A 12000-nucleotide genomic window follows, 5' to 3' on the forward strand; every position below is an offset into this window, starting at 1 on the left:
AAACAAAAGCAGATTTTTTTAAATGTATTGTAAATTACAAGTACATTTTGAATTATGGTAGGGTAGGTGTCACGCACAAGTTTTAACACCAAAAAAATTCTGCCTGAACCAACGCTGTAAATTTGAAAACGAGACTCTTAATTATACTTTTGATAATAACGTGAATAGATGACTTACGTAAACTATTATCACGATAAATAGCGTTTTAATATCAAGTATAATACTAGATATATTTAAAATAATATATATATATTCTATACCACATTATTTAAAAACAGGTTTTAATCACGTATTTAAGTAGTGTACAGTGAAATCTCCTCGAAAAGTTAAATAATATAAATCACTTGAAATGTGTACTTATAATGTAACTTTACTATTGAAAGAAAACTGTAGTTGAAAATATAGATCACAGACGAAATAGTTTTCATTCAAATCGTAGAAAAACGAGAAGAATAAAAGGAGGCGTCGTCGTTAAGGAATCCAAATGCAAGTTTGAACTGTTTCAATGAATAAATTGTCTAATCATTTTAAGTGATCACGAGTGCGATTGTTTGGTAATTATAAAAAAATAAAATAAAATTAGTCGAGTTAACTAAATCAAAATTGAATAAAATTGATTGAAATGGTGTATTAAATATTAAAAACAATAGACTCATTGGTAGTTTTTTATAAAAATAAAGAATATATTTACTTTAAAATTAGTATTTCTAATAATAGTTATTAAGAAAAGTTAGATTGGCTAATAGAGTATAGGAAACCAACAACTAGGCATGTCAGGTATGTCACCTTTCAACAAAAACTAAAATATTTTTTTTTTTTAATATTAATCTGTCAAATGTAGTCTTTAATATAAATGGGTGATTGTAAATTCTCCCATTGCAATTTTTTTTATAAACTTAATTTTCAAATTTTATGTTAAAACTAAATTTTATTATAACTATAGTATATTAACAAATGTTATTTTCTTTCCCAATTGATGCCTAAAATGAACTATAGAAATGTAATATATTACTACTTAAATGTTTGAGTTTTTTTATTTGTATCGTATAGATTATAATATTTATATAATGTTTTTATAACATTTATTAGTAAGATGTAATCAAGAGCAATTACATACATTACATACATTTTTCCAGCTGTACATGATTACTAATCATGGTTGGTAAATTAAGTTTTAATTTTTTAATCTTTTATTTTGTGTATATAGAATACCTATTTAATTTTGATTTGATTTGTCCATTTTTAACGATGTAATTCATATAAATTTAGTACTAGTAGAGTGAATGTATTTTATTTTTGAAGGTTAAACAATGTACCTGTAGAATTTACGGTCTACAATCTAACCCTTAATCGACTACCTGTAAACCGGTGGATTTACATGCGCTCACCCTGAAACGGCGAGGACGTCGATAATCACGATGACAGAAATTTATTACAACGGCGTAACGCATTATTCGTATACAGCATATAGTAGATACGCATGCGGCACGTTAATCATACTCGACCTTTATTGATTTTTCTGTTACCGTGACAACCTCCCGGGTCACCGGTAAACATCCATATGTATATTATCATAAGATATGTCCGTGACAAATTCCGGGGTCTTATGATGGGCGGTGGCTTTCCAGTTATCAAATCCAATGAAGAACGGGAAACCGACGTCGTCGCAGTGCCTCCGCTGCCAATCCTCGGCCGAATCAACCCCCGGGGATGAAGCTTTCCCGTGTTGCCGCCGCCACCAGCGCGTCAAGGTCCCGTCCGAAGCAGTCGTGCAAGCGTTTGATCTCGACCGCAGAGTTGTTTAGCAACCCTTCAGCCATAGTCGTAGGTAGCCGTCGTCTCACTCGACGACGCGTCCCTTCACATCGTCCGTTTCGCTTTCATTTGCTTTTACTTTTTCGATTGTACTCCGCGATCTAGCCATCATGTATCGTATAGGTACGCCGTTTCGTTTGCGGCCCATACCGTGAAATCCGTGAACTCCATAACCACCACTAGTTGCGGCGTTGAGCAATTTACATTTCACCTCGGTATTTTTTCAAAATCGTACCGTAATCGTTTTCCCATCCATCGCAGACGGCCAGTAGAGCGCGCCCGGCCGTGTACAAATCCGCTCTCTTTACTCCGAAAAAAAATCAATAGCATCTAACCGTCGGTCATCAACGGATGCGCCGCCACCGTCGGACTTTTAACGGCTTTTCGATCTTTTTCTCGTTTATCATTCGCATACGATATCGTTTATGCGCGTTGATTTCACCATCTCTAAATTTTTAGCGTACTTTTGGACAGTCGGCCAGTGTAGAATATAAGCAATACGTGATATAGTACTCATAGATTACCATGTTTCTACCATCTTTTATTTGCTTTCAATATTATTTGTGATACGCAACCAGTATACTACTCGTTGGTCGTTTGGTGATTAATACACACTCGAAGATTGTGTAAATCATATCTCGTACGTCAATATCCTATTGTTGGTTTGCAAACTGTGGACCATCGACATCGTTGCCACCGTACTCTGAATATCAGGTAAGAAATTCTCGATAAATAAATGGATGGTGTACAATAGACTTTTTAATCATTTTATATAAGCTTTATAATATAATAAATATTTTATTTCAATATTATAACATTATAAATTATACTTATATGTTTTTAATTTTATGAAAAATAATTTTTAAAAGCATATTTTGTTAGAAATTTTTTTTATAGGTAAGATTTTATAAAATGATTAACAAAACAATAATTTTGTATTCCTTAAACATAAAAATATAGTATTTATGTTGCAAATATGCCCATTGATCTTGCCTTTCTTAAAACAAAACTAATCGGTTTAGAAATTACATTCCGCAATAATTAATGATTCTATAAAAGTAAGTGTTTTGATGAAGATAAAAAGATTTTTTACTACCAACCAAACCGATTTCTATAAATGTCCGTACTAAGAGTACCCCTTGACCGTCATCTGATTTGCGTAGGCGAAAACTATTGTTCACCGCGTGTTTGAGTTCCCAAGTTACTATTATACTAGTGTTGTTTGCTGTTTACATTATTACGGCTATGAAGTTGTTATTGTATAGTGTCTAACAATTCAATAAACTTACACAACCGCCATATTCATCCTAAAAAAAAAAAAAAAAATAACTTACCTATTTATTCGTTATTTGTTTTTATCTAGTTTGTATTCAGTATACTAAAATATTTTTTAACCATATTATTTTTACTAAGAAAATAGACGAAGTTAAAAAGTCATTTGTGCTAATGATTCAATAACAATTTTTTCTAACATTTTAGAAAAAAAAATTTAAAAAATCTCGTGCTAGTTAGTTTAAAATTAGTCAGGTTAGGCGTTTGTAACTGATTAAACATTATATCTTACATACATGGACAAAATTAAGATTAAAAAAATATAATTATTTGAAAAATTGGGATTACCTTGTATGATATATAAGTACTTACTACAACAAAGTAAAAGTTATCAATAAATCATTATAACGTAACATCATAATTTGAATATTTAAAATCTTTTTACTCATTTAACCTGATAGGATACATGCTATATTATACTTCTATAATAACCTTTTCTAGATCGTAAACTACATAGGTACTTTATAGCTTATACTATACTTTTGTTATATTTTATATTATAGTGGAATCGGATAAATTTCATTGTATTGATAATTATTATTGTATATCTTACCTATATATTTATGAATTATTGTTTAGCTACCTACATGGGATGCATAATGCATACGTATTGATATATTTGAAAATACTAGATATATTATAATTTATATTGTATATTTATAATTATAAATGTATTTTTCTTACAGTTATTGCGATGATCAAGAAATTAAATATGACTTATCAAGTATCTACAATTAATTAGCTCTCCCAATATTCGAATGGTCTATTAATAATCGACTAGAAAGCTTAAAATAAGATTTTATTTAAAATAATGAGCAAACTATCAAAAAACACTAATAAAACAAAATATCATATTAAATTAGCAAGCGTCTAGTAGTACAATGTCAAATTATAGTTGGTCTGTCACTAATGACGATGAAACTAGGTTTTCAAGTGGAACAAATGACCATAATTATAGTAAGATATATTTGAATCGAGGTTCTTCTGAAGACAATTCTATTTTGAAATCAAAAAGTCCACGAAGTATTTGTGAAACTATAAACTGTGATACGGAAGTACAACATACATTCGACCATTTTAATCCAGTCAAACAAAACTCAGTAAAAAGACCCGGTACATTAATTTACACTAATGAATCATTTGAAACGCCTCTTTCGTTGAATATTGAATGTGGTAAACCAGCCAAATCGTATATACGGAGTAATGCTGCACTTAAACCATTTATCATGAATAATATTCTTCATGGTCTGAATATAAAAAATAAAAACTCATTGGATCATGAAAACCATAATAGTTATACTAAACAGTCTTTCAATAAAAGTTTACAAACTTTGGTACCTGTGGTACCTATGGTACAAAGCGAGAATGAAGAATTTCCTATATATAAGGTTGTTAATACAAATCAATCTTATCCTACTACATTCAGAATATCGGATCAAAATTATTATAATTATAATAACAATACTACTGGTATTCAGGAAAATGATCGATACTTTAGTCAAATCCCTCCTGATTCAACAGAACGCAAAGAATCAGTTATAAAATATTGTAAACCGACACAAAACAAATATGAGACCATCAATATATCAATAAGAGATCCACGGTTAAAAAAATACAGTGAAAATATATCTCAACGGAGATTTGTTGATTTTAAAGGATTGAAACCAATAACATACAATAACAATTTAAACGAGGACTTAGAACAAGTTAACAGGAAGTTAAAAAACATGAATTCAAGTTACAGATTTGGTGTTTCATATGATTCGAAGAGCATTTATAACTTTGACGAACACAACATTGAACCCATAGAAGATCCTTTTGTTAATCATACTAAATATAATAATACACAAAATGACTTGGAAGTTGAAACATACATGGATTGTAATAAAGTTTTAAAACACGCGAATACTGAACGAAACCAAAAAATTAATAGTAAAGAGGTGCCTGCGATAATAGACTTAACTGATGACGATATGGAAATTGTATCTTACTTTACAACTGAAAATACTCGTAATTATGATGTGTTAAAAAGATATAGTGAATTGAAAAATGAACTCGAACTATCATTGGAGATCGATGAAAATAAATTAAAACACGTTGTAGAAAATATCATTGATAATTTAAATGATAATATTATAAGCGATTCAAGTTGCGCAACAAAAATGATTTCACAAAAAAATAAAGAAATGACAGTAACTCGTCATTTTATCGATCTAACAAAAGATGATGATCCAACAGTAAATAAAAACATTTTAACCTCAGAAAATTCCAATTTTGATAATACGCAACAGACGGTAGATGATAATATCAGTGGATTAATTAAAAAAAATAAAAATTCTAAGTCCGTCAGATTAATAGAACATTCAACAACTGAATCTATTAACAAACACATTGATTTTGGATATAGGAGGAATGTTACAGCTGATGCAAGTGAAAATTCATATGTTGATACTAGAATGATTTCTACAAAATTAGAAAACCCGAAATGTATGTCAACGGTCAATGCGTTTAAAGATAAAGATAAATTTGATCAGTGTTCAAAAAATTCAGAAAAACTAAACAATGGAAAAAATTATGATATTGATCAACATAAAACATCTAAAAAGTCTAAAAAATCTAAGAAATCTAAGAAATCTAAGAAAAATAAACATAAAAAAAAATCACCAAAACATAATAAATCTAAAGACAATTATAAATCTTCTAAAATGTATAAAAATAAATATTCAAGTAAAACTGATTCTGAATTTGAAAATAGTAATTCTGATTTGACAACTAATGATGATCAATCTAGCGATGAACAAACATACAATAGAAAAATGGGTAAGGAACTAGTTAAACAACAAATGAGAACTAATAAAAATGAAATTAACAATGAACCGGATAAAATAATTAAACTTGACAATGAAACTGTTAATATTAACAAGAAGTATATAGAAAATGCATCTGAATTAATAGAGAATAACGAGTATGAATTAGAATCAGAATCTATAGAAATTGTCTTTAATGAACCATGTGATGAAGTAAAATCAAATTTAAATACTTCTGCAGAACGTACTTCATCAGCAAAGAACGTAGCCAAAGTAACACATGAAAAAAAAAATTCAGATGAAACGACTGCGAAAGAGTCTAATTTTACTGACAGTTATAAAAATCGTAAAGTATCGACAAATTTAAAGAAACTCATTTACGATACTATTGGATTGAATGATAAAATTGATGTTTTGAACTTTCCTGAATCGCAAAGTTCTATAACCGATGAAAAAGTAAAGCTAAAGAACAACGAACCACCGGGTGCTATAAAACTATTAGATTTGAATCTCGGAAATTACAAGTTAATTGATTGTGGAGAGAAAAATACAAGCACAAAAATATCTTATGACGGAAAACCAAACTTCAAATTGAATAAAAATGAAAATTTACTTAGAAACAATAAAATAACTAAATCTCAACTTCAAAATGATTTAAAATCGTTTGAAATAAGTTTAACTAGAGTTAATGTCAAACCAATAGATGTATTACCTGATAAAAAGTTCATCTATCGAGATACAGTTGAAGATTCGCTCAAGCCAAATACTGTCCAATCATTACCAAACTCTGAATGTAAGTAAAAAATAGTGATAATACTTTATTTGTCTTAAATTCTTAATTGATAACTTGTTTTTCGTTTATTTTTCTTTTTTTGTAAATATTGTTACTGCATTGGATAGTTGTGATATTTGTTAATTATCATGGGTTCTTAAAAGATTATGAATGAAGAAACAGATTTTGAAAAATGAGTTAGGAAACATTTTGTCATTGCTGTGAATAAACATTTGAGATATTCTGTATATATTTTGTGTGTAGTACTTAATTAATTAGCTTAGTTATAGTTTAGTTTTATGTGGTAACATAGATCAGCTAGAAACGGAGGCAGAAGAATCACATATTGAATGTTCTGATAACACTTTGAACGACCATTCTAAAATATACTATGTTATGAATAAACTTAATTTGCGAATCAAATGAAGAATTATTCATAATAGGTGTGAAATGTTGATCATATTCACATATAAATATCGTCAAATTGAAATTCATAAATAATATGAAAAATATGTTTATAGTGTGTTTAGTGAGCAATCAATGTATGTCACACTGAATATAAAAACACTGATATAAGAACAACAGAAAAAAGTATATGAATCCCCCAAGGATGCTACTGAATCGCAGACATTTGATTGTTTTGCTTGATTGAATATAAAGAAAAATATAGTTTTAAGTTAAGGGAATAACAAATGGATTTTACTAAAATATCCACATTTCCGATATTTAGTGTACCATAACGATCTCAGTATTGAAAGGACATAATTGTATTTTTCATGAAATTTACTGAAGTTTGATTTTTTGACTTTTAAATTCTGGATAGAGAAAACAATTGTTAACTAATCTTCTCTATATATAAAGGAAAGTGTACTTTACCAATAATCAACGCAGAGTCGAACCTATTTGAGTTATCGACTTGAAATTTCGAGAATAGATTTTTATAATAATTTCATCGGGCACTAAGAAGGGATTTATCAAAATTTTGATTTAAAGGGTTGAAATCGGTAAAAATAATTTTTTACATGTAATTTGTATATCTATATTAATCGTCTGTCTTGGTCTGCGGCCGTCCGGTTAAAGTTGGGCTGTAGACATTTTTTATACTTAAACCCGGCAACGACGGGTAATTCAGCTAGTTGCAAATAATTGAAAATCTTTTTTTATATTTTTCACGAATCTTGCAAAAATTGGTTGCAACCGGTTTATAATTAATTGATGGTATTTTGAAGTCAGGTAAACAATGTGGTGACTGGTGAGACTACATGAAATTACCCCCCTCCTCAACCAATATTAAACATAATTTTACTTAAAACTGGATAATTTGCAATTAACGAAACTCGATTTGCAATATTATTTGGTAGTAGTTCGAAATCAATTGGACAAAGGGGGTGCCAACTTCGTGTACATAATATAATTCAAAAAGTATAAGTCGTAGAAACATCACAATATTAGATACCTAAATTATGGTTGTATACACTCAAAACATAAATATTTTAAAATATTCAGACTTAATCTAAGTGGTTTATCTTTATAGAAAAAAGTTTGATTAACTTTTATTTTTTAGATCTTGATAAGTTTTTTTAAAAAGTTTGACAACTATAATTTTCTACATATTAAGTTGTTATTATAGCTATTTAAAAATAATAAGAACAATAGGCACGTTTTTTAAAAATTATTCCCTGATGCTTCTTTTTTCCATGAAATGAGTCTTAACAAATAAATTACTGCATTCTCTTGAATTATATTTTAATGCGTGAACATTTTTATTCTTAAAAGCATTCAGAAATCATATATTTTTCGTTAACTTATCGTTGATTCTCATTACCCTTTTTTTTTATTCCTACTCTAGTAACTTTAACGTTCCGTCACGATCTACATCCCTTGTCTTACATAATTGAGAAATTAGACAACAGATTAAATGAGATTAGCAAATCAGACATCACAATAATAATATTTCAATAACTTTTCTTTTTTACGTAAATTATTGTCTATTAGTTATTTGATAATACAACATCAATTAATTTAGTGTTAATTTTTAATAACATAGGTGTAATAATATATACATTATATTTTTATTTAAATCATATTTGTTCGTATTATTGTTACTCAATAGATCGTATTTTTTTAATGTACTTTAGTTATAATTATGGTCTTACGATGTCATCGTCGTACACTTATATCGTGGATTTATTTTTTCAGTTTAAAATATGTATGGTTAGTATCACATTAAAATCACAACTTTAGACTATGGAGAGTGTTTAATTATTTAATTTGAAATAAGATAATAAATAATTATTTATAAATCAGTCTTACTAAAATTGATATGCAGTAAATAGATTATTTATATTGTGCTAAATTAGATTTTAAATGACTACTGATTAACCATGTTATTTTATGTATATTTTTAGGTTTAAAGTTTTATATCTTTAGTACTATTTATGTTTTATTTTATCAGCGTATGAAATTAATTTTTTTACGAAATTGCGTAAAATAACGATATATTACAATTTAAATATAGGTAATAATATGATATATCCTACTATCCTAGACTGACAAATCATCTCCGTTCAGAATTGTTTTTCGTATATAATAATTAATAATAATAATAATAATATCTGCATTGAATTCAAATTTAATACATCCATTATAGTGACTTACTCTCCACCTCTACTATACATGTATAGCAGAACGATACCTATTTGCCCATTCTTCTGTTTGTTCGAAAGTAAATGTATTTAAATATTAACTATGTTTTTGGATAAAATAATAAAATTTTAATTTTAAAATGTGATTATGAATGAATACTATTGGTGTTGATAAGTGATTAAAAATGTATTATTTTAAATACAATATTATTTTATTAGATCCAGTATACGAAATAATATCGGATGCAGAAGAAGAAGAACCAAAGGTTAAATGTTCTGAAAAAATTGTAAAAGAGAATTTTAAGAAATACGACGTAGATGAATTAAATTCTGAATTATATGACGATCTAATCGAATTGGGTTTGTAATGATAAAATAACAATATTGTCAAAGTAAATTATTTAATTAAACATTATTAAATATTTTAAGGAAATTTTGGAGATTTAAATGCCAAAAAGAGTCTAGCTATTGCATTAAAAGATACCACTACAGATGAAACAAGATCAAATAAACCGTTCGAAGATGCCTCTCTATTACCGATAGATTGTTTCATTGACAATGGGAAACCAGATGGTGAGTTAAGAAGCGTAGTATTAAAGAAATATAAGTTATTGGTTAATATTATAGTAAATAAATAAACATAAGTTTTAAATTTTTTTATTATTTTTGATTCAATTAATCAAAATTTATCAATTTATTAAGTATATTATTATATCATAACTCTCAAGTGTCTTTAATCGCAGAAGTTTCCAACTTACGGCCTGTTCCAACCCGTCAAGATTTTCGAACTGACCTTCCAACCTAATTAATATTTTGAAAATAATATATTTGTTTTCAATTTATTAATTTATTACTAATGAACTTAAACAAATTCAGCCCATGATATAAAAGCATTGTTCAAATTTGGTTTGCCATAAAAAAGATTAGAAGCCCCTGGGTTTTATGAATATTGATAATTAAGTTGTTAAGCATGTTTTTATACCTTTACGGATCCATACATCATATTAAATGACATCAAAGATGCACAAATGAGTACTGTTTTCCAAATTACTGCAGAATTTTCAAATAACTTGGTTCTAAGTTGATCCTAGATTCATAATTAGACTAATATACGCCCGACTGCACAGACTCGAATCCTTTTAACTCTAACGATGTATTTTATAAATCCCCTGTAGTGTAGTACACTCACTATGATCAAACCTAGTTGATGTAGTGAAGTAAAATTATTTATAACATAAATGATGTGTGATAACTTTTCTTTAAAACTGAATAGGATTAAGTGTTGTATTATATTTATAAATACTACAATTAGGGCTCAGAAGTTGTAGGAGCTAAAAAAAGCAAAATATGCACAACAAAATTGTAAAATATTCAAAAAAAGTTGCCAGGTGTACAAAAAAATTTATTGTTTTATGTTTTTATTGAATATAAAATTGTTTGGCTGATTTTGATGGATGTAATTTTTTTCAAGCTAAAAATAAAAATATAGATTGAATTATTTGAAAAATTATATTTAATTTTTTTAAATTTAGTAAACACTAAACTTATAAATTGTTGTAACTGTCATACCTATAAAATGTATTATATTGGAAAACCAGACATTTTTTGATATTTTCTATATCAAACGATAAAATAATAAAACCATAATTATTAGAAGAAAGCATAATTTTTTTTTATTATATTATTTTTTTATATTAAAAAGTATTTAAATCCTATACAAATTGAGAAATAAAGGTACCTACATAAAAAGCATATGAAAATTAAGAAATATGCACTTTTTTTCTAAAATTGACAAAATGTGCAAAAAAATGCATTTTTAGTTTTGTATTTAAACTTCTCATTGTAAAGAACATCTGTTTTAGCTTGGTTTCCTATAAATATACAGAAACTCCTACAACTTCCAAGCCCTAATTATGACTATGATAATGGAAATGAACATTTAATGGATATGTTATTATTCTATTTTTTTTTGTTAAAAATTATCAATACCTTAAAATTTAAGACATGATTTTTGATTAAATTACAACAAAACTTATATTCAAAGAAATTTAATAATTTGACACTAAAACGTTTCTTTCCCTTGTCATTATACAAACTGTTTATATTTATTCTCTAAAATTTTTTTATTAGATCATAAAGACGGATACGGAACGGACACAGATGAATCGGCAGACATTACAATTGTTGACTACATTTTGAACAAAAATTCTGACGAAAGTGACAAAATTAAAATTAAAAAAGGTATCAATTTATAAGGATACAATTGATATAAATGAATTAACTAATAATTAATTGTTATCTATACAAAGAATATCTCGAAAGTCTAAATAATGAACACTATTTGTCTATTTACAGAAAATCAAGACACTGAAATAAATGGATTCTACGATGTCGCTGCCCAATTGTACAATCTTCATTATTCGCCCGATGACGTACAACCTGTCAGTGAGTGAAATTAAACAAAATAATACTAATAAAAATGAATATAATATTAATCATCAGTGAACGATTCAACGATTTAAATTTAAATTTTTTGTTTACATAATTTTTAGTATTTACAAATTATTTTAATTTTAAATATTTACTGATTTAATGAAATTTCGGATAAGTACGTAGTTTATTGTTTATA

General features: G+C 27.4%; 1 protein-coding gene across 1 annotated transcript; it reads left to right on the forward strand.

Annotated features, from left to right (window-relative positions):
• Positions 1-4028: 4028 nt before the first annotated feature.
• Positions 4029-11824, forward strand: LOC132924755 (putative uncharacterized protein DDB_G0282133). The gene is made up of 6 exons (XM_060989201.1): positions 4029-6478; positions 6629-6747; positions 9591-9731; positions 9801-9944; positions 11502-11612; positions 11727-11824. The coding sequence occupies exons 1-6, from the start codon at positions 4029-4031 to the stop codon at positions 11822-11824; spliced, it is 3063 nt and encodes a 1020-aa protein (XP_060845184.1).
• The last annotated feature ends 176 nt before the right edge of the window (positions 11825-12000 follow it).

The sequence above is a fragment of the Rhopalosiphum padi genome, chromosome 3, assembly GCF_020882245.1.
Source record: "Rhopalosiphum padi isolate XX-2018 chromosome 3, ASM2088224v1, whole genome shotgun sequence".
Classification (NCBI taxonomy): Eukaryota; Metazoa; Arthropoda; class Insecta; order Hemiptera; family Aphididae; genus Rhopalosiphum; species Rhopalosiphum padi.

What these genes read in the sequence shown, in the direction of transcription:
- LOC132924755 (XM_060989201.1), top strand. Translation starts at nt 4,029, where the DNA reads ATGTCAAATTATAGTTGGTCTGTCACTAATGACGATGAAACTAGGTTT. An exon ending in TTGAATCTCGGAAATTACAA is followed by an intron (nt 6,479 to 6,628) that starts GTTAATTGATTG and finishes GTTTGAAATAAG; the next exon opens with TTTAACTAGAGTTAATGTCA. An exon ending in CAAAATTAAAATTAAAAAAG is followed by an intron (nt 11,613 to 11,726) that starts GTATCAATTTAT and finishes GTCTATTTACAG; the next exon opens with AAAATCAAGACACTGAAATA.